This window comes from Zymoseptoria tritici, chromosome 5 (assembly GCF_000219625.1).
Source record: "Zymoseptoria tritici IPO323 chromosome 5, whole genome shotgun sequence".
NCBI lineage: Eukaryota > Fungi > Ascomycota > Dothideomycetes > Mycosphaerellales > Mycosphaerellaceae > Zymoseptoria > Zymoseptoria tritici.
The window spans coordinates 2,704,869-2,728,759 of NC_018214.1; the positions used below are offsets into that span (position 1 = coordinate 2,704,869).

The following is a 23,891-nucleotide window of genomic DNA, read 5'->3' on the forward strand; positions in this document are numbered from 1 at the left end:
AAGACTGAGATGCCAAAGTCGCCGATCTGGTGGTATGTTAGGATTGTGGACGGAAAGAGATACAGCTCGGTGTGGAGGGTCATCTCACCTTTGCAGACTGGTACCCCATGAACTCGCCACTGGTGTTCGTACTGAAGAAGACTTTGTGTGGTCTGTCAGCTGCGGGCTGAACTTTTCAGCGACTGGCAGGTAGCGCTTACCGTTTGGACCTTTCAGATCACGATGCACTATGAGTTCCCAGCCCTCAATGGCTTGCTCAGGATGTCCCCGTTCCATGAGGATACCGGCCTTCACCAGGTTGTAGAACACACTCCATGCGAAGGGCTCAGCAACGAAAGTTCGCACCGTTGTTTGGGTCGAGAGGTACTTCTGGGCGAAATCATAGAGGTTGCCGAAAGGACTAGATTCGGCGGGAAATCAGCTGAACCGCACGCGGGTGTTGCATGGGGGAGGCAAAACGTACCACATCTCCATGTACAGTCGGTAGCGTCTGATTGTCTGTGTTCGATCGATGGCCCAGTTGCGAAGCTTCACAATCGAGTGAGATGCCTCTGGGATCTTCTGTAGCCGCAGCATTGCCTCTACTCTGTGATACTGTCAGTCATTGATCGCCGCCTTGACCCAGGCCTTTACATTCACTCACTCAGTCGGTGTCCCATCCGCGGTAAAATTAATCTGAGATCCATATTCAGAAGTCTTGATCACCAGTCGCTGAAAGAGGTTAACGTCCTTGTCTTTCTGCCGTCAAGAGCAACACTCACATCCACGATGGCTCCAAGGTGATCCTGCTTGAGCCATAAAAAAGCCTCGCCATACGTGCCTTCACCCAGCTTCCGTCCAGCAACCCAATCCGGACCCAGCTCAGCCCTTCCCCGACGAGCTGCCAACTCGTAGTAGCGTGCTCGAAGCAATCCGTGAGCGTTGAGCGGCGCCAGCGACCCGCGATAAAGACTTTCCAAATAGTTGAGCACGTTGGCGACGCATGGCTTGGCCCGCTGGGGAAACAGGTGTCGGTGAAGAGCCGTCGTACGGCGATTCAGCTCACTCGCGGCTCGGAAGTCCACCTCCTTATTTCTGATGTATGATTGGAAGGCTTCAAAGTCGCGTTCGTCAGGCGCTTGCCATTGTGCAGGATTTACAGCCCGCGCCGCCGCTTTCGCTCGGTGCCATTCTGTGGTCAGGCTGTGGAGGCCGTTCTTGTCGTCCAAATCGAGGTGCGCTTGCTGTAGCGTTAGGATTGCTGGATGGGCGTGTTAGCGGATGACTCGACAGGCGTGTGAGAGCTGCGCACGAAGATCGTTTTGACCTCCCGGAAGAGGAAAGCCTGCGTCGGATGCAATCTTGTGCAACGCGAGCCACTGCTCGGACCCGTTGAACTTGCTGAGATCGATTTCTGCTGGAGCGTCGGCCATGGTGAACGCGGGTGAGTCACTTGCGAGATTTGGTTTGGATTGGGTAGCGGGCCTCTGTCGGTACAAGTGTATACATTACATCGACATACATCTATTCACCAACATCGCGATCGGCGTTCTCATCGCATGACAAAGGATTGTACCAAGAATCCCGGATGCAGAAATGCGGCCGCTTTGTCTTGCTCAACGATTCTGTCGTCGAGTTCTCACAATGCGGCTGACCCTCGTTTCTTTGTTCTCTTGTCCGGAAGCCGTCTCGCAGGAGGTGATGATCGAGAATGCTCCAGGTAGCGTGTGATATTTGCGATCCGAGAGGGTCCGAGCAAGCATGCGTGTCCTGCATTAGACTTTGCTGCAAAACGATTAGGTGCCTCCATTTCATACGCTCATTTTCATCGCGATGCCTTTGTGCGGCTCATATCCCAAAATCTTGAAGTCTGTGGCTTGCCAGCCGTCGATATCGCAGCCGGCCTTCCGTTCGAGCTCGAGTGTTGGGAATTCCTTGGGCTCTCTTTGGATCTGGACCTCCAATGCCTCCCGATGATCCAGATAGATATGGGCGTCGCCCATGGTGTGTGTAAGAGTTCCAGGAACCAGATCTGCCGCTCGTGCAAGCATGTGCGCCAACAAAGCGTATGAGGCGATGTTGAAAGGTACACCAAGACCCATGTCATTACTTCGCTGGTACAGCAGTGTGTGCAAAGTACCCTTTTTCGAGCCGTCTTCCCTTGTGGGAGACGTGGCCGGAAACGAGACGTAGAACTGGGCGAACATGTGACAAGGCGGTAGTGCCATCTTCTTCATGTCTGCTGGATTCCACGCACTGAGAATGACCCTTCGATCGTATGGACTCTCTCGCAACTTCCTCAGCACTTCTGCGAGTTGATCCACGCCCTTCCCTGTATAGTCTGCATGGCAGTCTTCGTACTCGGCTCCGAAATGCCGCCATTGGAAGCCATACACAGGACCCAAATCTCCCACTTCTCTGTGTCCAAGTCCTACGCTATCCAGGTATTCTCTTGAGCCATTGCCATCCCAGATGTGCACGTTCTGGTCTTGTAGCAGTTTGGCGTTGGTGGAGCCGGCCACAAACCACAACAGCTCGGCGAGGACAGCTCGTAGGAAGACTCGCTTGGTGGTGAGGAGTGGGAGAATCAAGGTACCGTCTGGTCGGGACAGAGTGTATCTATGTTGCGGTGGAAAGGGTATTGACAAAGTGCCGGTTCCAGTGCGGTCAGGGCGATGCTCTCCATATGCGAGGATCTCGCGGATGAGGGAGAGATATTGGTGTTCTTCATGCGGCTTCGTGGAAGGCATATCGCTTGTGACAGATGTTTGTGATGAAGCCTCTGGGACTGCGTCGATCTTGAAAGGAGCCATGTCCGACATGTGACGGTGAGGTCGAAGATGTAAGTGAATGATTGAGAGAATGTCTTTGACACGAGCAGAGCGCGTTGTATGGGAAGACGCGACTGCTGGATTCGGCTTTGAGCAAGACCGAGAGCGAAAACCGAAGCCGAAACCGAGACACCGCGGATGACGCTTCTCCAAAAGACCACCTCAATCCGTATGCATGTGAAAGAAGACTGTTTAAGACTAAACCATTTCATTCACTCACCCTCACACCACTACTTCCCAAAATGGGTATCAGCGAACGGAAACACGGCCAGTGGATTCTGGACTTTGCCTTGGTCGCAGCCGCAGTGAGTTGAATGATCTCATGCGACGGTATGCCGGCAGCGAGACTCTCAGACTGACCTCTTCCAGCCTCTCCTCGCATTCTTCCTCGCGCGCACACTCATAGCACGCCTCGATCCAGACGCTCAAGCCAAATCAGAAGCACAACAAAAGGCTTTAGCCGCCACCTCTCGCCTACAATCGATTTTCACCCCACAAGAGCGCGATGACTTCGACGACGAGGATGAAGACGGCGACGGCCATCCTCCCACCCAAGACGATCGACTGCGAAACCAGGACCTCGTACTCAGTCAATATGAACAGACCATCGCGATGGAGGTCGTCAGTCCGAGCGACATCCCCGTCACATTCAAAGACATCGGTGGCCTAGACGAGATCATTGAAGAGTTGACAGAGAGTGTGATCTACCCTCTGACGATGCCACACCTATACTCCAACCACTCAAGTCTACTCTCAGCACCGAGCGGAGTGCTTCTATACGGACCACCTGGATGCGGCAAGACAATGCTTGCCAAAGCTCTGGCACGAGAGAGTGGTGCCTGCTTCATCAATCTTCACATCTCGACATTGACTGAGAAGTGGTATGGGGATAGCAACAAGCTCGTCGCTGCAGTGTTCTCCCTGGCACGCAAGCTGCAGCCGACGATTGTGTTCATCGATGAGATTGACGCTGTTCTGGGCCAGCGTAGAAGTGGAGAGCACGAAGCGAGCGGCATGGTCAAGGCCGAGTTCATGACACATTGGGACGGTCTAGCATCCAGCACAGTCGATGACGGGACCCAGCGAATTTGCATCCTCGGCGCGACGAACCGCATCCAGGATATTGATGAAGCCATTCTACGACGCATGCCAAAGAAGTTTCCAGTCAGCTTACCGAACAACGCTCAAAGGAGACAGATATTCGAACTTACACTTCGAGATACGAAGATTGATGCCAGGAAGCTACCAAATGGGAGTGCGGCCTTTGATGTTAATACCCTGGTCAGGTTAAGTGCGGGCATGAGTGGCAGTGACATCAAAGAAGCCTGCAGAGATGCTGCGATGGTGCCTGTTCGGGAGTACATCCGCAATGCCAAGTCGAGTGGTAAGAGAATGGCTCGGGTCAAGGGGGATGATGTGCGAGGACTGCAGACCGAAGACTTTTTCGGCAGGAAGGGTGCCATGGAGCAGATGCAAACGCAGGCCTCTTCACGGCAGAGAATAAACGATTCGGAGGAGGATCAAAGGAGTGATGCTAGTGGCAGCACGGAGGAAGTGGAGGAGTTTGGGGATGTCGAGGATGTGGTGGACGCGCAGAGACGGTGAGCAGGCCACATCCGGAATGGCTTTTCGTCCAACCTCGACTCCACCGAATGCTGCATCTGCACTAAGCGAATCCATTTCACCGCTCAATCCTGGATATGACCAAATGCACCCTACACGAGGATGCCTCGAATCTCCACGCTCGCTGTACACCAGCTTTGGGACGCACTGCAGGTTCGGAAACAAAGCCACCGACCGCATCCACAGCCTGTCTATCCTGGCGGATTCGAGAACGCCCGATGGCTCATACGAGAAGTCATCTGAGCTGCGCTGTCGGCGTATGCATGAAGAAGCCACCACATATACGCTCAGTGCCGCTTACGGCAATGAGGCGAGCGACGGGCACGTCAAGATGAACCGCCTCTTTCTCCTGCTGTCGCTTGCACTGTTCCAGGGAGCATCGATACCAGAGCGCGCCGATCGCAGATTTCGAGGGCCACGCTTGCCGCTGCGCATGGCATCGCTCGCTGAGCGAGAAAGACGAGCCAAGCTCATCATGAGCACTTGTGAAGCTGCCCTGCAGTCCAAAGAGTCCGAGTTGCGCCATGCCCTACGAGGCTGCTTCGACGAGCACTGCGCCGTTGTATATTGCGGCTGCTATGAACAACTCTTCTCTGTCATATCTCTTCCTTCCTTTTTTTCCTTCCAGGTTCGTCGCAGCAAGATCTCTTTCCGCGGGGCGACTCAAAGCTCAACTCCGAGCTGATGCGCATCCGACTTTGACTACCATATCCTGCGAGGCTGCTTCAAAAGAGCGCTGCCGAGTGCATGTTGCGGCTGCGTTCAAAACTCCTCTCTCTTTCTCCCCGCAAGATGTTTCCCGTCATATCTCTTTCATTCTCCCTCTTCAGTCTCGTCCCAGCGAGATGTCTTTTCGTGGCTAATCTCAAAACTCGTGAAGAGCGCAGCACAGAGCTGATGGGCAAGGATGGGAGCAAGATGGGAAGATTACTAGGGTGCGCTTTCGAACTTCACGCGCTGCTGGTGTGGCACGCCGCGATCGGGAGCGCAGAGCTTCGTGAATTCACTTACTAGCGCGGAGCCCACTTTTTGCGGCCCGTGCTGTCTCGCTAGGCACCCCTCGAGCCCCTCAGCACTTTCAGGTTCACGAACATTGCAACTTCAGCGCATCAACGAAGTGCAATCCTGCGCAGCCATGGTGGACACTCAAGATGGCGGCGACGACAACTGGGAATCGGCGGAGGTATATGGCAATTACTACGGCTCCGCCGCAAGAGCAGAGGGCAGGGATTCTGCAGCGCATACTGGCATGGCAGCAGGAAGGGAAAACCGAGATCAGTCTCCTCGCTGGGCAACGCATCTCTTCGACGACGATCACTCTTCGACGGCGGAAGTTGGTAGAGACCAATATGTTCGCATCAAGAATTCCGACATGGAACCAGTCATGTCCGCGGAAAATCCGCGCCGCGGTAGAGTGTACAAAGACATTTCCGATGGTATTCCCAAGGACGTCGCCGCGACTTTTTACGCTAGATGCAGTGGCAACATCAGGCACTGTGGAAAGTTGCCCAAGCAATCACGCGAGATTCTCGCGAATACCTGCAAGCTGTTCTTGGCCGAGATGAGCGAGGTCGGCCTCCCACGCACGACTGATACAGGTGCTGACGAGGCATACATGGAGGAGAGAAGGATTGAGCGAGGCAAGAAGGCTGGAATAGTGGGCAACATATCTCGCGTCGCGAGCTTTGAACGAAGCGGAGATCCAAACGCCGCAATCGACAACCGGCACTTCACACCGACTGCGCACGGCATGGTCGTGGCCAAAGAGTGGCCGGGCTTCAGCATCAAGAATTTACCGGAGAAAGGCGGCTTCATCAGACTGAAAATGACGACTATGCGCGGCGGCGAGCTCAGCGAGGAGAGAAGAGAAGGTGACCCAAATGCGCAAGACAACATCCGCATGATTTACGTCGATTCCTCAATGGTCGAGCTGGATCCAGAAGATCTGGAATGCATTCGCATTATCGATGCATTCGACCCGAACTTCCCAACAAAATGGGACAACTGGAAGCTCACACCCACTCTGGAGTTCGTGAAGTACAATACGCCTTCGCTTCGAGCCACTACCGCGTATATCCATCCAGGGGACGTCAAGAAGGTTTGTCAGGGGCAAATGAAGGCCAGCTCACGACGCTGTCGCGATTTTGCAGGTGCGTACGATTGGGTCGTCACCCCTAGCGACTTCCACGTGGAGCTTGTTGAAAAGAAGAACGAGAAGAAGAGAGCGGTCGAGGAAGATGAAGGTCGGGAAGAAGAGGAACACCCGCCAAAGCGCTCTCGCGAGCAAATCATGCCCGGTGGCGAGATGAATAGAGGCGTTGCTTGCAGCGTGGGCGCTCAAGCTGGACAGACGGGATCTGGCGAGCCAAGAATCGAGCTATTTCCCAACAAGAAGAAGCCCCAACCAGCGTACAATGCTCCAAACGAGAGGCCAGCAATCGATGCAATTGAACTAGAGTCGGCTAGCGGATTGGATTCGGACCGCCCACAAGCTGCCACTTTTTCGACAAAGAATGATGCAACGACTTACGCAGCCTCAAGTCTCGACGGACCTCAGCAAGGCGACAGTCGCGGAGCACATGATAGTAGACGTGGCGCTACAACCAATCATGCTCAGTTCAGTCATATCGGCTCGGTGTTGGGCGCGCAAGACGCTTCTGTAGCGATGCAACTCCCCGGTCCCATGCACCCACAATCCTATGGTCAGCCAGATCATCTTTCAAGGCGTGCTGTGCCAGCGGGAGGTCGAGTGAGAGAAGCCGCCCGGGAGAACGGCGGTGGACAGGGGATCAGAGCTGGACCGGGGAACAGTGGTGGAGCGCCAACCAGAGATGGACCGGGGAGTAGAGATCAGCGGAGAGACGGAGGCGAGCAGGGAAACAGCGGGCGAAAGAAAAAGAAAGGCCGACAGGACACGAGAAGCCAACAGGAAAAGCGAGGTGGACCGCCGCGCAGAGGTGGACCGCGCAACGGAGGTGGACCGCGCAACGGAGGTGGACCGCGCAACGGAAGTCGTCGCTGATCAAAAGCACAGCGAGACCTGACCATGCCCCATGGAGGATCACGAGCCTAGGACGAGGAATTTGCCCGACCTGCGCAACGCCAATACACGGTACAAGAGTTGCTGTCAGCACGTTACTGAGACTCGAATGTCAATCGACGACAGATTGGTTGAGCATGGATTTTGCGAATTGCGAGGATTGGATTATGAGGTTCATGTGTGGTCACCGGAGAACAAAGGAAACACAAAGGAAACAGAAAAGACAGGTCGCGAGCCAGTACAGATGCGGAGTTTTGATTGTCTGAGGTGTCTTTGTTGTTGAGGACTTGCCTCCTCTTAGCTAGAGCTCTGTTTGTAACTTCATCATCTCAGGCAACGACAAGAACACCTTGAACCATGCGTTTTCCATCCTCACAGGCACTGCGGAGTCTTCGCTTCGGCATTTTTCCGAATCGAGCTTATTGCGCATTTCACAGGAAGAGATACGTTGAAAGTTCCGGGAGCGCCAGTCACCACAGCATCGCTGCCGTGGCGCCCCATTCAAATTCGGGCATACGAACAAGAAATAGAAAGTTCGACTCGATCCCGCTCAAACTGAGTGACCAGTATCGACATCGCGAACACGACAATACTTGCATGGAAGCCCACCTCCCAGACGCTGTGAATGTCGGTGCTTCGAAGGCTACAAGCCCTGCAGCATGCATTCGAGCTATAGCTGACCAGTATACCCTTAGGTATTCGACTATCAAAAGCTACTTGCGCGGACCACGGAGAAACTCTGGCAAGAGCTGAGAGAGTCTCAGAGGGCTGCCGGCGGGCTCTGGGCTCGTATGGAATACGCAGAAAGACGATTAGGCCTCGAGGACGACGAGGAAGACTCGGAGAACGAGGAAGACCTGGAGAACGAGCAAGACCTGAAGAACGAGCAAGACCAGGAGGAGGGAGATAAGGAGCGGGAGGAGGACAAGATGGGCGAGCAGAATGAGCAAGCCGAGGAAGAGGATGCAGACGAAGCCTACTGGGAGGACAAGCTCGAGGCTTTTCGCAGCCAATACGATTTCGAGATGCACCGCTCTATCGATTTGTGCGAGCAAATCAGCGCGGTTACGACGAGAACGCAGCGAGCGAAGGACCTTCTTGAAGCCACAATGGACCAACTCATAGCGTCCGCAAGGTCGTTCTTCGACAGGCAATACGACATAGACGACGAGCATGATGCATGCAGGAATACGGAGTTCAGGACGCATCTGGCAATGCTGATGAGTGATCATTGGGCATACAACGAGCAGCGAGAGTTCGCCCGCCGAACGCGGAAGGAGTTCCTTACCAAAGATCCGTCACTCTCCTCGCATGAACGACGTCGGGTGCGTGAACGTCACAACAAGCAATCGACGATCGAAGTAGCATGCAGGGAGAACTTTGAGAGGAAACGGACCGACTTTCTCGAGGGGGCCGGCCGAACGGCTTGTCAACAAATGAAGTGCAAACTGATCCCGCGAGGCCTACTGACAGAGCAGAACATGGCCATCATGGTACCTGAGCGAAAAATATACCCAATGTCGCAACGCTCGTTCGAAAGCGATCGTGACAGTCAGACTGGCCGACCTACATTACAAGACGAGGCCTATGTCGCAGCACCTCCACAGTTATCGCAAGAAACGCAGAATCTCTATCGCTTGCGAAGGAAGTTCAAAAAAGCTGAAGCTGAATATCGGGATGACATGGACAAGGTTGTTAACACGAAGGCTTACCAGATGGGCATTTTTGACAATCTCCCGGAAGAATATTACTCTCAAGCCTTTGCGGCGAAACTCGATCAAACTCCAGAGGAGTTCGAAGCTGAGCTGCGTGAAAGTATGGAGACAACCCGTGAAGCCTACCATGAAGCTCGACGAGCGATACGACAAGACCTCGATCAGCTCCCTGCTGTGTCCGAGTCCAGCTTTGCAGCCAGGACGAGCGACTACATTGAGAACGGCAGTGCTCCAGGGTCGTACAAGCGCAGGATTCAACGTCCAAGGGATCCGGCTTTGTACAATTGGCAGAGGGCGGCGGCGAGTGAGATCTCGGCGAATGGACAAAGGGAAAGTCCTTCGGAGCCGAGTAGCTTGTATAACGGCCCTTCGCTCCGAGTTGGTGAACGAGTGTCGCCGAGTGTGCGATCGGATTACACGGAGGCGCGGAAGTATCGGGTGAGGAGAAAGAAGTGGATGCGGAGGAAGAGGGCTTCGGTAACGAGTCGACGGTCTTGAATGGAATGTGTAGCGTTTTCACGCAGCTTTTGACACGTATATTCAAATGTGCGATTCTTTCCTGATGATGGAGCTGGGAGGCCGTAGAGGGATCGACGCATCGTGAACGGGATATGGACCTGCGTAGCCAGGGTTCGAAGGAACATGCACTGTCGTGAAGCATCAGCAGGATCGCCATGAAGGGTTGTTGTAAGCTGTTGTCAAGATGTATGACAAGGTAGCTTGTACGCCGGTCAAGGCCCTCCTATCGCCGTTGCGTTGTAGCGGCCAGACTTTCGCAGGCTTAGGCGAATCTCGTGGTTGGTGCCGCATTTCCAGCTCATCCCAAGGTACCGCGATGCGCTGAGCATGGCCTGAATATTGCTGCCATATCCGTGCCGTGCCTGGAAGTCGTCCACTGCTCTCTCGCGGAGTTTCGGGGACGCTTGGACATCGTCCTGCCGCAACCTCATGCCTTGCTGTCCCACGCCATCTGTCCTCAGGGCCGCTGACTTCGTCCCGCCTCGTCCGCCTCATCTACCTCTGCTTCCTCCAATTGTCGAAGCTCCGTCCACAGGCTCGGATTGTCACGAGGAGCAGGCAATGCATGCGACGAAGGCTCATGTGGAGGAAGAGTCTTGCCTTCGGGAGACGAGGTTGATTCATGGATGTGGGGCCGAATCCGCTAGCGGGAAGGCTTGGCATGGCGCGCATGTTCATGCTGATTGAGATTGTCCTTTCCCTCTTCGATCAACAACATTGACAACGGCATTCCCATCGCCATGCTCTTGGCTACTGTTTTCGCGAGTCTCAGGAGACATACGGAGCCATGACAAGCGACGCCGCATAAATGCTGAAGCCGACCTGAAGAAACATGTCTCGGACGGCATCTCACACGTGGAGGATGCGACCGACCTGACCGTGCGGAGAACCCTGAGAGTTCAATAGTCCAATGTCTGTATCGAGCAATCATTGCGGAGTCTTCGCTGATTGACAACAAGGGAGAGCGTGCGCACGGTGCGAGATCAGCCTCGTATCGCGATCCGCAAGCAAGCAGATGCCTGGTGCATCGCCTGGTCACAACCCGGATGTCAGCTTTTCGGTGACACACTAAATGTCACGCCACGTTGGGTTCACAAGCCACGCTGGAGTCAATATCTTGGACATCGATCGAAATAGCAGGCGATTCGTGGAAAAGCACGCCAATAGATAGCGGGGCGCCCAGGAGGATTATGTCCGACACGCAAGGAATGACTTCACTGCTCATCGAGGCAGATTTTGCTGGCGCACAAGTCTATGTGTCTCACTCTCTGGCTCAAAAAGGTACTCACATGGTGTCTATGCGGTCAGCATCAGTTCGGTATGTACAGCTTATTGATGACGCACTGGAGTGCTCAGTGCTCGACAACCGAGCCCGATCTGAGTTCAAAGGCCGGCGTACTCCGACTGATGAGGCCTGCAAATGCCCCTGTGTCGCCAGAGCGGAGAGCACCCGGATGCGCCAACTTGCTATGCCTGACAGAGGCTGTGTTCTGATACCCTGCATGCAATCCCAGACCTTGTAAGCACGAGATTGCGCAGCTGGTCAAGACTCAAGCACGAAGTTGACAATTGATGAGTCTTTAACAGCGAAGACAGATGAGGCAGTGCCATCTCTCGATCTTACCGCATCGAACACACTTCCCGCTTCATCCTCTCTCGTATTGCGCAGATCTCTTGCTCGACCATTGTGTAACCGGACTCATTCAACCGTGGAAGTAACCATGGCGAAGCATCAGAACACCTTGAGATCTGGACTATCCTCCATATGCAGTGCTATGCTCGTGGTTCTCATCTTCGCGTTGGCCCAGCTGGGATCCTCTGCCAAAACACCTGCTTCGCGCAACCATGGCTCGTTCTTCAAGCCTAGGGATCTACCCGCATCGCCGCGCCTGAACATTGCCCGGGACGCTGGTACTCTGCCGTCTGGAATTCGAATGCCGCCGCAGCTACCTTTCACTTTCAACGACACGGTCGAGTCTATTCAAGACAAGGCGAGGGCTTACATTGCGCTCCAAGACACAGCCCTCCAAAAAATCCTGGACTCTGTACGATGCGACATTTGAAAACACGATTCGACCGTATTCCTATGCAGATAGCGAAATGCGAGCCATCCTGAATCCGCTGTTTCAATATCAATTGGCAGCGAATCAGGACATCTACAAGGAAGTGGAGAAAGTCCATGTCGATACGTTCGCTGCATTCACGAGCACCTTTCTCAACGAAAGCTACTTCAAGCTGGTCGACCACGTATTCCAGACGAACGAGAACGGCACGGACCTTGACGTACGTCCAGAATAGCAATTCACGCAGCATATTGCGCCTTCAAGCTCGGATCTGGAGCTGTATTTGTGCAGAATGCGTCTGCTGACTTCCACATTCATCTCCTAGTCAGAGGATCAAACCCTCCTGTCGCTCTTCCGAAATGGTTTCGTCTCCCAGGGGTTGGTGCTCCCAGCCGGCGCTCAACGCGACGAATACAACGCAAAACTAGCACGCATCGATGAGCTCACAGACAAATACATGGCTGGTCTCAAAGATCCTAGTTTCGTGTACTTCACGGCCGAAGAGCTCGACGGGGTGTCTACACAGCTACTGCAGACCTTCGAAAAGGGCACCGGCAACGAAACCGGAAAGCTGGGCTTCGACGCTGGTGTTGTTTCGACTTTCACCGAGGTTGCAACCACAGCCAAGAACGAGACGACGAGATTCGTTGCCTTCCTGGCGTATGCACACCGAGCGCCAGAGAACATCGGTTTCTTGAAAGAGCAGATTGAACTGCGTCTCGAAGTTGCTCAGCTCCTCAATTACACTACATGGGCGGACTATGCGTGAGTTGCATCCTAAATCGACACGCCAAAAACGACCTCAGCGACTAAATGAAATACAGCATCTCGAGTGGAGTTGCCAGATCGAGAGACACCGTGCTGGATTTCATTGCAGACGTCGGTAAGTCCGTGGACATGGCGTGATCTTGGTCGTCTTTGCCGAGCCCCGCTAGGATCGCACTTCGTTGTATCTACATCGCTGATCGCAAATCGCTTTGGTTTTCAGGCCCAAAAGTTAGATCGAAAGTCGAGGAAGAGCTCGCAGCTCTTAACGAGATCAAGTCAAAGGATGCCGTTGTCAGTCCGGTCGGCGACGCAGATGTGGTCTACCGTTGGGACAAGTAGGTGAAGTCTCCTCGCGACATGAGCATAACGAAGGCCAGGGCAAGCAAAAGCTACTCCACGAGCGTCATTTGACACCTTCGCAGGGAATATTACGGCGAAATTGAACGCCGCACCAAATACGACGTCGACGCAGAGAAGACGGCGGCATACTTTCCGGTCAACTTCACCGTCCCTGCGATCCTCGACTTCTACGGGAAAATCTACGGGATCTACTTTGACCGCATCCAAGGACAGGACGCCGATGCGTTGTCACCTACGGGCAAGGGCAGCGACTTGGTGTGGCATCCAGATGTGTGGATGTATGCCGTTTGGGACAACGACGCTTATCGAGTATGCCAGGAGGGCTTGACCTTTTCACATCTGTGCCATCGCTGACTCTCCTACCTTTCTGTTCTAGGATGCCTACAAGGTTAACGGTACAGGATTTCGCGGTAAGGAACTGAAGTGCAGAAGGTCTCCGTTGTCCAAGACTGTCTCGGACGCCGGACTTCCATCCATGCTACACTTTCTGCGACATCCGCTGACCTTATACGCTTTGCTTTGCAGGCTACTTGCACCTCGACCTGTTCTACCGCGAAGGAGTGAAGGATGGAAGCTCTGAATACGAGCAGTGTTGGTCTCCAGGTTACATAGGCCCGGACGGCTGCGAGGTACTTCCCTCGGTGATGGCGCTCCTCGAATTTGAGAAAAGCGATAACGAGGATGTCAAACCAAGTCTCATACCATACGCCGATCTTCCCGGACTCATGCACGAACTCGGCCACTGCATGTAAGAAAACCGAAGGGCAGAAGGCCTGTAGCCGTCTGGGATTATCTCTCGGGCGATGCCAGCAGGTCTTAGTCTGTCCTCATGACCTGTGTCCAAACCACTGCTGACCCTTCTGCCCTTCTGTCTTAGGCACGATCTTTTGTCGACGACCAAGTCCGCGCAGACGCATGGCACTGTTGGCTCTCCTAGCGACTTCGTGGAGGTAAGGAGGTTGTACAAGATGAGAAGATGTGAGAAGAGTCTGACAATCAACCAGTTCCCCTCGCAGTTCATGGAGAACTTTTCGCGTGTGCCAGAAGCTCTGAAACGTAAGTTGATGGAAGAGAACAAGCAGGAATGACCATGGCATACCGCATCTCCACTTCCAAAATCACGCTGACTTTATCCCTTCTGAATCCAGTCATCACCAAACACTGGTCGTCGTACTCTCCTCAAGCCGCGGAGGCATGGAGAAAGGAGCAAGGCTCGAACGCAACTGATGCACCACTTCCGCCGGCGACCATGCCGGACGATCTCATCGCTCAGGTGATCAAATCCACGGAAAACGCGCGAGCGATCAGACAAATCGGATTGCTTACTCTTGCTCAAATCGACCAAGACCTCTACGGGTTCAAGACCGTCTCCGACGCCGAAGGCGTGGACCCGGCTGGCCTGTTCAATACCGTATACCGCAACTTTAGCGGTATTCCCGACCCGACTGATATCGGAGGTGGTATTCACTGGGGCAACTTTGTGGGCCAAATTGACCAGTTTTCGCGGGACCTCTATGCCGGTACACTCTACTCCTATGCATGGTGCTTTGTCTATGCAGAGGATTTGTTCTACAGTTTCTTCGTCGACGATCCGTTCAATGCCGAGGTGGGAATGCGCTACCGGACTGAGGTGCTGCAGCCGGGCGCATCGACGGATCAGCTCACGTTGTTGACGAACTTCCTGGGCCGGGCAGTGAGCAAAGATGGGTACTACAAGTACTTGGGCGTGTCGACGACTTGAGGCATCGTTTAGAGGTGATGCTGGAGTGTGTGATCGTCTGCACAGCGGGTGGGCTGGATTGTGGATGGAGATCTCTGCTCCGATGCTTGATCTGACCATGTTTCCGTTCAGACATTTTGATCTTATCCCGTACACGACCACGCAGTATACTGACTTCAAACATTCCTATTGATAGGGCTCAATTTCTTCGATCACAATTGAGAACGAGACTGCTTGTCATCGAGTCCCGCCAAAGCAAGAGGTGGGTCCAAGTGAACTTGACGGGATGGTGCACTCCTCGTCAAGTGACGAACAAGCATATCGAAAAATCGCCTATGCTTAGAAGGACTCTCGAACCGCTTTCAAAGGCTCCCGAACACACGGATGCACGTGGAAGCGGAGCAAAACAGCAGGCGAAGAAGTCTTGATGCGGCATATGGTCCGTGAAGAGCGTGAAGGATTCTTGATCAATCACAACCTGGCCGTTTGACTCGAACAGGCTGACATCGATCTGGACCGGATGGACCGGAGCAAGATCCAGCCGGGAATTTGCCGGTGTTCGGGCTGGTGCTCCACTTTGGCGATGCAGGATTGAGATCCTGGCAGGAAGATCGAGGCCGTGCAAACGATGTGATGACAGCTGTGCTCATGCAGATACGAGAGGTTGCTGATGTGATTTGTAGCTGATTGTGATGGCAACGAGCTGGTCTGGGTGGTGTCGTCGACGGCAGGGTGATGAGAGGCTTAGTTCCAGCTGTCATACGCTTTGCTCAGGGCTTCTGTTCGTTGGCTGCGCTGTCCAGACGGGTTCAATGCCGGAATGCACACAGTCCAACACAGTCGTCAATGCATCAATTGAGTTGGCAGCTTGACTTGTCATCACAGCCGTCAGCCGCGAGAGAAGCGCAGCCATTGACTTCGACATCATCTCGTCCACTACTTGCCGGTTCGCTAGGAACTCACTCCCCATGTCAACGATCTCAACGAACATGTTCCTTTCCTCCACCACTTCTCGACTCCTCCAATGGGTCCAACACTCTCAGCACCACAGCGCCAACATCTCCAATTCGTCTGATCAAGCGGCCAATGGTTCATGCAACAAGGTATGCAGGAACGAGGATTGGTCGCGTGGGAGAAGGATGGCTGTGAAGAGGCGAGGTCGGGGAGCGAAGTCCGCTGTGGGGCCCGCTAGCGGAAGCGTAGGATGGCGCACGCTACCTAGGTTGGCAATGTTTGTACTTTCCATTTCGAACTTGCAATTAATAAAGAACAACAACATCGACGACGACAACACCGATGTCAGAGGGACACGATACGCCAAACAATGCCACCTACGGCTGTGGCGACTCTCGGTGTGCCGACCCGCTAGCCTTTGTGCGCTGGAACGATATGATCGGCATTATAATGGGGACCACGAGCCATGCAGTGGCACCATTTGACGACGAAGAACGCGCAATCGCATCTCACATATGCTCACATATGCAGGAAACGCATCGCGAATAACGATCAAAATGCCTCGGTTGCAACATGACAAGCAAGATTGATCTGTTCTGACGTCTCATCGGCGTTTCACCGGAACACCTTGCTTGGAGAATGGAGTCTGCATATGCATGTCGATGCTTCAAGACTTAGGTGCTCATGAGATGTCTTGCCATCGCGTTCGACATGTCGAGTGGCGATGTCTTCTTTGGCATTGTCCTGCGAAGAAGACGGGAAGCGGCATCTTCTTGTTCACTCGGCTGCGCGAGCACGCGTTGCAGACGTGGTTCAAGGGACGGTATCGTGTGAAACAGGCATCATCCTTGGATGAAACTCGTCCCTCGCAGTAATATACCTCCGTTCTTCCGCTCAAAGTGCCCCACTACGTCATATGTTTACTCTCGAGTCTGTGACAACAACAATTTAGATAATTAATTACACTACTACCACACTATGCAATTGAACGAGGGCAATTGCGAACGAGACTTAAGAGGCATCTGCTTCATTCCTGCTATCGCGTTGTAATAGTTTCCGGCTATAAGCACCTTACCTTTGCTAAGAAAGGTGCTGCTCTTACGCTCTACGGAGCTAGCTTGTTAGACCGAGATATTAGAACGAGACTGAAGAAGGATCACCGCACTATTGCACGCAACTTAAAGGCTATCTTCGTATAGTGCCTAGGCCTTACGTGGTAGGAGATACTAATCAAAACGAACGCAGACCGAACCCTCTAATGCACCAAACTCGATCCTCGAATACCGGCTCTAAAACGAGGACTTCTAGCACGAGCTAAGCCTGGCTCCTTGCTCTCGCGAATCGTTCGCGAGGCTATGAACGACATCTACCCTCGTCTTAAGCCGACCGTTGCGGCTAACAGAGGTATTTAGGACGCGATAAACAAGGGCAGGATCTTAAGAGCAGTAGTGTTAAAGAACAAGGTCCCTTATAGCTATAGCCGGCTGCTACGAGCGCGCCAGCCTCTTAGTGAAATCGATGGCAATGTAAGACCTCCAGGCATTTACCAAACATGGTATCTATCAGCGCAGCAGGTGCTCAACATCCTCCGTAACAAGCGACACGTTTAGAACGACATAGACCGCCGGTAGAAGAAGATCGTTCGCAGACGGTTATTAAGGAAGTAGGAGCTTATACGCTCGAACAAGGACGACCGCCTCGACTAGTACGAATACCTTACTGTTACGCTCGCGTAGCTGCCTCTCCCTGCACTGTTTATTACCGTGGATAAGAAGAAGACGAGCATTGGCGGCTTACTAAACACGCACATCTTATGCCTCGAGGGCGAGCAACCCTACGGCAACTGCAAGAAGGTAGCATTAGTTTTAATGCAGTAGGCTGCTACATCTGAGGATACGTCTGTTAAGAGACCAATTAAGATGTGGACTCTAGAGACAACGATACAAACTCAACACCTTAAGAAGGAGGTCGCGAAGCTGGTATAACAACTTGAAGAGCAGTGTTAACACTAGCGCAAGAGGGCATTAATTAAGGGCTCTCGTGAACACCGAGCATTCGTAAAGGCTTAGCAAGAGCGTAACGAGGACAATGAACAACGCGCTAAGGCTCGCAGAGCTGGCCTTACTAGCACTGGCACTAGACGACGTCCAGTAGTGACACTCGAGCAGTTGTTTCCCTTACTACTCAAGACTCTTGAATACAACCGCTCGAACAAACGCGGTGGCATGGACTTCGCATGGTATGTAGTCTATATATACATAGAGCTGCTGTTCCCCTACTACCTCGAACTAAAGAGAAGGAACCCTAGAAGAACGGTGATTATCACTAAGGATAACCTTAGTAGCTATGCAAAGGCACGGCGACTGTTGGCACCGTTTATTAGTGCTAATAGCATTCTCTTCGTTGAACAGTAGCTACCGAACTTACCAGACCTGCATCTAATCGAGTTAGTTCACCACTATAAGGAGGTGCTGCTCGGCCCCTTTAAGAGCACTATTACTAGCAACAACGCCGCTACGACTGCCCTCGTTCACGCAGAGGTTAAGAAGGTGTAGTAAGGCACTAAGATGGACCATATCTGTAGTAGAATTACGAGGGTAGAAGACTATATAGACCTTGCAGAGCGCATGGCTCTGAACGGTGGTGACAATAAGTTTGATAATTACCTGCGTGTTAACAGCAGCGGTGGTAAGAACGGTAGTGAGAGCGGTGGTAAGAGCGACGGTAAGAGCGATTAACAACACCTCTGAACGAGCCGAGCTATGAACATGGTTTTTTACTAATATATTTACAAAGATACTAACATGGGATGCAACGCGTTGTTTTGGTGAGGATCCCTACCAAAATTGGATCGTCGATCCCAAATCCGTATTAGGGCTGGGGCAGTTTGGGCGGGAGCACGGAGGTAAGAAGATCAAGACTTGCAGCCAAGACGGGAGCTGCTCGAGCCATGAGCTCATGAAGAAGCCACTTCTCGTTGCTCACGGCGGGCGGTCTGACTGCATTTCTACGCACCACGCATGACCGATCATCAAGATTTGTGATCTGTAACATTGCACACTCGCACGCACTCACAGAAACTAAGATCTCACACAGCTGCGATGCACATGCAAAGCGGCAAGCTCGGCGAAGAGTTCTTCCCTACCTACATCTCCATTCGGGTGCGCAAGTACCTGCAGGATGCATCCCATCACACCAATCCTTCACGACAACAGCCGTCTCGACTCCCGAGTGGCCACATCCTCCAGCAAATCGCAGCTCCGAACTCGTCGTCTAAACGCGGCTAGCATTTCCGCCCCCGATCGGGCCCGATACCGCGGGCCGAAGCCGCTATACAGCCAATAGCGTTAAGCTCGAAGCGTGAAACCGCAGACGTCGAGCTGCAGACGTCGGGAAACGAGCGTATTTTGGACATCGTGTGGTGGACCCGAATGCTAGGGTGTGCAACGCCACAATATCTTTTCAGCCGGGGTGTCGACTGGATACGGGACTGTGTGTACGCGATGGGATTCGGCTGTTGCGGAGGAGCTGACGACCATGGCGGTTCTTTGCCTCCTTCTGTGCAAAGGTGAGGGGCATGTGTGATGGAAGACCAGGCGGAGGAGCCATCTATGCCTGCATGGATGGGTATGACCGAGTGAATGGTCGTTCACCGACTGATTTGCTGACTCCGACTTGGCGGCAATATAGCTGGACAGAGGCCGCCGACCCGCCAGATGCAGGTCGTCGAGTCGAGCGTTGGCTGAGCCTATCCACCCTGCAGCAAATCAAGTGGAGCATCTTGCCTCTGCAGTCCAAAGGAAAACATGCCGCAACAGTCATCACAATCCAGCCGTACTCATCAAGTAATGCCGTGGAATCTGGTAACCGATCTAGGCAAGATGTCGACGCTCGGGATGCACCAGTAGCATGTTCCACCTGCAATAATCCCGGCCGGGACAGATCACAAGCAGTGAACGAATCGTGCATCCCACGCGGAAGACTTCTTACTCTTGGCGGCTATCTTCCATTCTCGTGTCCTTCTTTTACTTCTCTTTCGTTCATCCGATCGGAGTACATCAGACTGGGCGAGCCATACGGTCACACTTGTGCGGTTATCTCGACGACCACTCTGGCCCTTCCTTCAACTCAACCTCCACAAACGCTCCTCGCTTCGACCTTGGCTGTGCCGTGTTGGTGATCTTCAAAATTATCCAGACGAATCGCTGGACTGGTGTTGGTTCAACACCTCTGGAAGCGGCTTCCGGCTTGATTCGCTCGAACCTTCTGCCTATCACCCGGCCTTAACTCTGTCTTGACCTCGTTTTGGACCCCTTCTGGACTTATACTTTACGGGGATTATTCCGTGGCTTGTCTTGGGATTCAAGCGATATACTGGCGCTTCATTCATATAGAGTGCTCTGCCAGAACCCCGCGTGTTCGCAAACACTCTCTCGTGCTGGAGCTTGATCTAATCTTACGGCTGGATTGAAGTCGGACCTCACCTCCCGGACTGTTGGATCTGTTTGAGCATCGCAAGTCGTTCCACAAAGGACGTGGTGACGGCACAATTCACTGGACGAAGCAATATTCCAGACTGCCGAGTGACGATGAGCTTGTAATCGAAGCGTCGAAATACGCACGCAAGAACGACTTCACGAATTTTACGACGGGAAGAAAGAGAACAGGGAGAATACAGAACAAGACCACGGAATTGGAACATACTGCCATCATTACCAACATATTCATCAACAACATACAACATGGCCAACAATAGCTTGGGCTTGGCTGGTATAACCTTCAATGGCGCCTGTCCAGCACCATTTCTGGACCTTTCTGATTATCCACACACAGGAGGAAGTAAGCTCGCCAACACAACTTTGTCCGCACTGAACCTCGCTCACTGACTCCATCTCGCAGACATTAATGGACGATTCTGCGGACCGTCGAACATCCTCCCCGGCGGACCATCCTGCTGTCTACCATGCCCAGCAACCCAATGGGTCTACAGCGAGTCCTTCAACCGCTGGGCCGTCGCTTCCGACTGGCTCAACGTCGTCGGTCTGGTCCTTTTGGTATTCATGCTCGCATCCTACGCCTTCCTCCCCTCCCAAAAGACCCGTTCGCACTACCTCTCCATCTGCCTCGTCATCTGCATCACGTTCCTCGCCCTGGGCTTCACAATCCCGCTCGCCGCCCAACCAGACCAATGCTACGACGGCATCACCCCAAACGACATGTACAGCTCCATGGAATGCGCCTGGAGCGGAGCCTTCATCATCGCCGGAGGCATGGCCGCCGTCGTATGGATCTTCATCCGAGCGCTGAGCATGAATCTGCAAATTTGCTGGGACATTGTCCCCGGCCAGAAATTCTTCTACGTCGCTCAAGCGTTGGGATGGGGCATCTCCGCCGTCCTCTTCACCACCACCATCACCCTCACCGGCGTGTCTTTCCGCTTCGGAACAGCCTGCCACGTCAACCATGGGAACGCAAGAGCCGGTTTCTGGGGTCCTCTCATGGGCATCGCCGCATGCGCGGGTATCCTCCAACTCGCCACCTTCGGCTACTGCATCCACGTCTACCTCAAAAGCCTCTGGAGCGACGACGAGTCCATCCACACCTCCTCTTCCGCCAACGGCGGTCTACCCTCCTACAACGCCAGCGTCCGCACCCAAACCGCGCGAGCGGTGTTTGAACGCATCAAAAAAGTCCTCTGGCTGCAATGGCGCGGCATCGCCATTGTGACCATCATTCTCGCGGACGTGGTGTTCTTCACCGTCATCTTCCTCACGTTGGATAGTATGCAGGCCAATGTCGCCGACCACGTCAAGGAACTGACGCCTTGGTACGCTTGTCTGGTCACGAATATCGGCAATAGTGATGTGTGTCTGCACTATGTCCAAGGCTGGCTGGTGAATGAAGGTACCGTTATCGCTGTCTTGGTCCTGCTGGGTCTCGCGGGACTACAGAGTTTCCTCCTACTCATGCGCCCGAGCGTGTTCCGCGCATGGTGGGATTTGTTGACGGGACGGTGGAAGAAGCAGGAATTCGTCAGTCTGGACGCGACGAGGAACGCGAGTCAGACTCCGCGACGAACGGCGAGTAAACAGGCGTTGTTGAGGTTGTCCCGTGGACCTCAGGCGACGACGTTTGAAATGCAGCAGAAGAAACAGAGTGGGGAGTCGGAGAAGACGCAGGTTACTGTCATCAGTAAGCCGGGCGATGTTTACTCTCCTAATCCGGGGGAGGCGTATCCGTTCAACAGTCCAAGCTCGGGGAGAGGATCGCCGTTTTCGGATGATGGTATGAGGACGACTTTGCCGACCATTATGACCACGACTGTGGATCACCGCGGTCGCATACCGAATGAGTATGTTGGCCGTATCACGCCTTCGCCAGTGAATGGTGCAGCTCAAGGCGAGGCGCAGAACAATTCGTCCTACAATCGACGATACCCAAACTCGTCGTTTTCGAACCCGCGAGCGCCGTCGAGGAACAACAGACAAAGTCAGGCGGGAAGCGCATACAGTGACAGCCGATCTGTGTCTCGGGATTTCTCGTATCCTGTGAGAGGTGGATTGGCGATGAATCCGCCCAGTGAAGCGGGAGAAAGCAGGGACAGCAGGGACGATGAGTGGAGGAGGGAGGTGATTAGAACGGGGAGATTTTGAGGCGGTGGGTAATTGTTGGTGCGTTTGGGTGGTATGGACAAAAGGAAAAGCGTTTCGGCGGTTTGAATGGGAAAGGAAAGGGTGGGAATTGTACAGTTTGCTTTCTGGCTGGTGTGGTTTGATTGTTTGTAGAATGATGATACCCACTTGTATTTGGCTTTTGATGCGCTCGTCTCTTGGTTCGGTATGACATTCAGGTGGTCTGGCGAGCTTGATGACTTGCTCTCTTTTGGTACATCATTCTACACTCTCGTCTCCTGTTGAGCAGCCTTCGTATCCGGCAAGGGCGTGAACTGCTCCTTTCCATCCTTTGCCCCATCCGTCGCCTTGATCGAGGTCGTAGCGTCTGCCTCGCCGTCCTCCTGCGAGGTAATCGTCAGTCAATTTGCATCATTCATCAGGCCAGGTGTGGTATGCACTTACAGCAAAGTCACTGCTCGGCAAGTACGCCGCCTCTCCCGCCTCAAGATCAGCCGCCAAGTTGACCTCCGGATCATTCATAGCTTCAACCCGGGCATTCTCCCACGCATACCAGCGCTCGATGAGAACAGCCCGAATAGCGCGCATCGTCTTCTTAACCTGTATCCACCATCGTCAGCACTCTATTCATCCACTTCCTAATCCTCACGCGCAACAACTCACCTCCTTCACCCTCGTCTGACTCTCATACAACCCATACATATTCCCACACCTCTCCCTCTCATAATCGCCCGTCAAACAGCGATTCCGCTCTTTAATACACACCCACCACAACCTCCACAAATCATCCCAGTCTTTATTCCTCAGCTCCGGCATCGTCCAGCCTCGTCCACATTGATACAACTCATCGGGGGTGGCGAGGAGTTTCGCGCCGCCCTGGGGAAAGAACTCGTAGAGCCCGTGATCCGGGTCGGTGGATACGGGGGATCGGTCGAGAGGGTTGAGGACCGGTTTGGGGATTATGGGGAGGACGTCGGAGCGGTTTTTGAGAGCGCGGCCGGTTGCTGGGTCGGTGGGGAGGACGGAGAGGGTTTGTCGTTTTAGACCGGAGCGGCGGAGGGCGGAGGTGCCGCGGGCGAAGTTTCCGTCTTTCCGGGCGAGGGAGGGGGTGGTTGTTGAGAAGGAGGAGGTTGTGGTGGGTGTTGTGAAGGCTGGGAGGAGGAAGGGCGGTGGGAGGGTCGAGGTGGTGGGGCGCGTGGTGAAGATTTGCGTCAAGGCGCTGCTACGCCGGGCGCAATGCATTGTTGATGGCGGTGGCATGATGGAGGTGGTAGGAGTGGTGGTAGAAAGATGGAAGCGTGAGTTGAGCCGTTGCGATTGGATTTGCGGAGCGTCGGAGGAGAGCCTTGGCATTGGCTGAGTTGTCTCTGTCGATTTGACTTGACTTTGGACTCTACACTCTACAAGAACACGCTCTGATCGAATACAAATCACAAATGGAAGCGCTGACTGACTGGATATAGGTATAGACGAGTGCTCAATAGCTTCACGTCCTCAAAGAACCCGCTCCACCACGGCTATGGTGTCCATCCTCAGTGCCCTCCTTCCTCCCAGCTCTTCAATACACATACCGAAACGTCGGTTTCCTCTCCTGATCCGTCAAGTCCGCCCACGTTTCTTCGCTATCTTCCAGTCCCGCGGTGGCATCATCGTCAACCTTGCCATAGATACGGTCTCTCCTCTGCCA

At 53.6% G+C, this 23,891-nt stretch overlaps 6 protein-coding genes across 6 annotated transcripts; 4 read left to right on the forward strand and 2 right to left on the reverse strand.

The window, feature by feature from the left end:
* Positions 1-1,790: 1,790 nt before the first annotated feature.
* MYCGRDRAFT_86308 (thymidylate synthase) lies at positions 1,791-2,792 on the reverse strand (the record flags this gene model as incomplete). Its single annotated transcript, XM_003852372.1, has 1 exon — positions 1,791-2,792. One exon carries the CDS (start codon positions 2,790-2,792, stop codon positions 1,791-1,793), a length of 1,002 nt encoding a protein of 333 aa, XP_003852420.1.
* A 228-nt stretch (positions 2,793-3,020) lies between these two features.
* On the forward strand, positions 3,021-4,415 carry MYCGRDRAFT_72668 (uncharacterized protein; the record flags this gene model as incomplete). The annotated part of the gene is made up of 2 exons (XM_003852344.1): positions 3,021-3,115; positions 3,180-4,415. 2 exons carry the CDS (start codon positions 3,053-3,055, stop codon positions 4,413-4,415), a joined length of 1,299 nt encoding a protein of 432 aa, XP_003852392.1.
* A 2,576-nt stretch (positions 4,416-6,991) lies between these two features.
* Positions 6,992-7,620, forward strand: MYCGRDRAFT_104688 (uncharacterized protein; the record flags this gene model as incomplete). Its single annotated transcript, XM_003852345.1, has 1 exon — positions 6,992-7,620. The coding sequence occupies one exon, from the start codon at positions 7,099-7,101 to the stop codon at positions 7,453-7,455; it is 357 nt and encodes a 118-aa protein (XP_003852393.1).
* Positions 7,621-10,897: 3,277 nt separating this feature from the next.
* Positions 10,898-14,639, forward strand: MYCGRDRAFT_93574 (uncharacterized protein; the record flags this gene model as incomplete). The annotated part of the gene is made up of 11 exons (XM_003852346.1): positions 10,898-11,025; positions 11,479-11,752; positions 11,859-11,990; positions 12,096-12,535; positions 12,595-12,653; positions 12,759-12,873; positions 12,961-13,207; positions 13,275-13,293; positions 13,502-13,646; positions 13,836-13,954; positions 14,047-14,639. The coding sequence occupies 11 exons, from the start codon at positions 10,898-10,900 to the stop codon at positions 14,637-14,639; spliced, it is 2,271 nt and encodes a 756-aa protein (XP_003852394.1).
* Positions 14,640-20,314: 5,675 nt separating this feature from the next.
* Positions 20,315-22,155, forward strand: MYCGRDRAFT_93575 (uncharacterized protein; the record flags this gene model as incomplete). The annotated part of the gene is made up of 3 exons (XM_003852347.1): positions 20,315-20,411; positions 20,472-22,096; positions 22,153-22,155. The coding sequence occupies 3 exons, from the start codon at positions 20,315-20,317 to the stop codon at positions 22,153-22,155; spliced, it is 1,725 nt and encodes a 574-aa protein (XP_003852395.1).
* Positions 22,156-22,699: 544 nt separating this feature from the next.
* On the reverse strand, positions 22,700-23,320 carry MYCGRDRAFT_27796 (uncharacterized protein; the record flags this gene model as incomplete). The annotated part of the gene is made up of 2 exons (XM_003852371.1): positions 22,700-22,804; positions 22,868-23,320. Coding segments are annotated over 2 exons (558 nt in total), but the record flags the coding sequence as incomplete, so codon positions are not given.
* Positions 23,321-23,891: the final 571 nt, after the last annotated feature.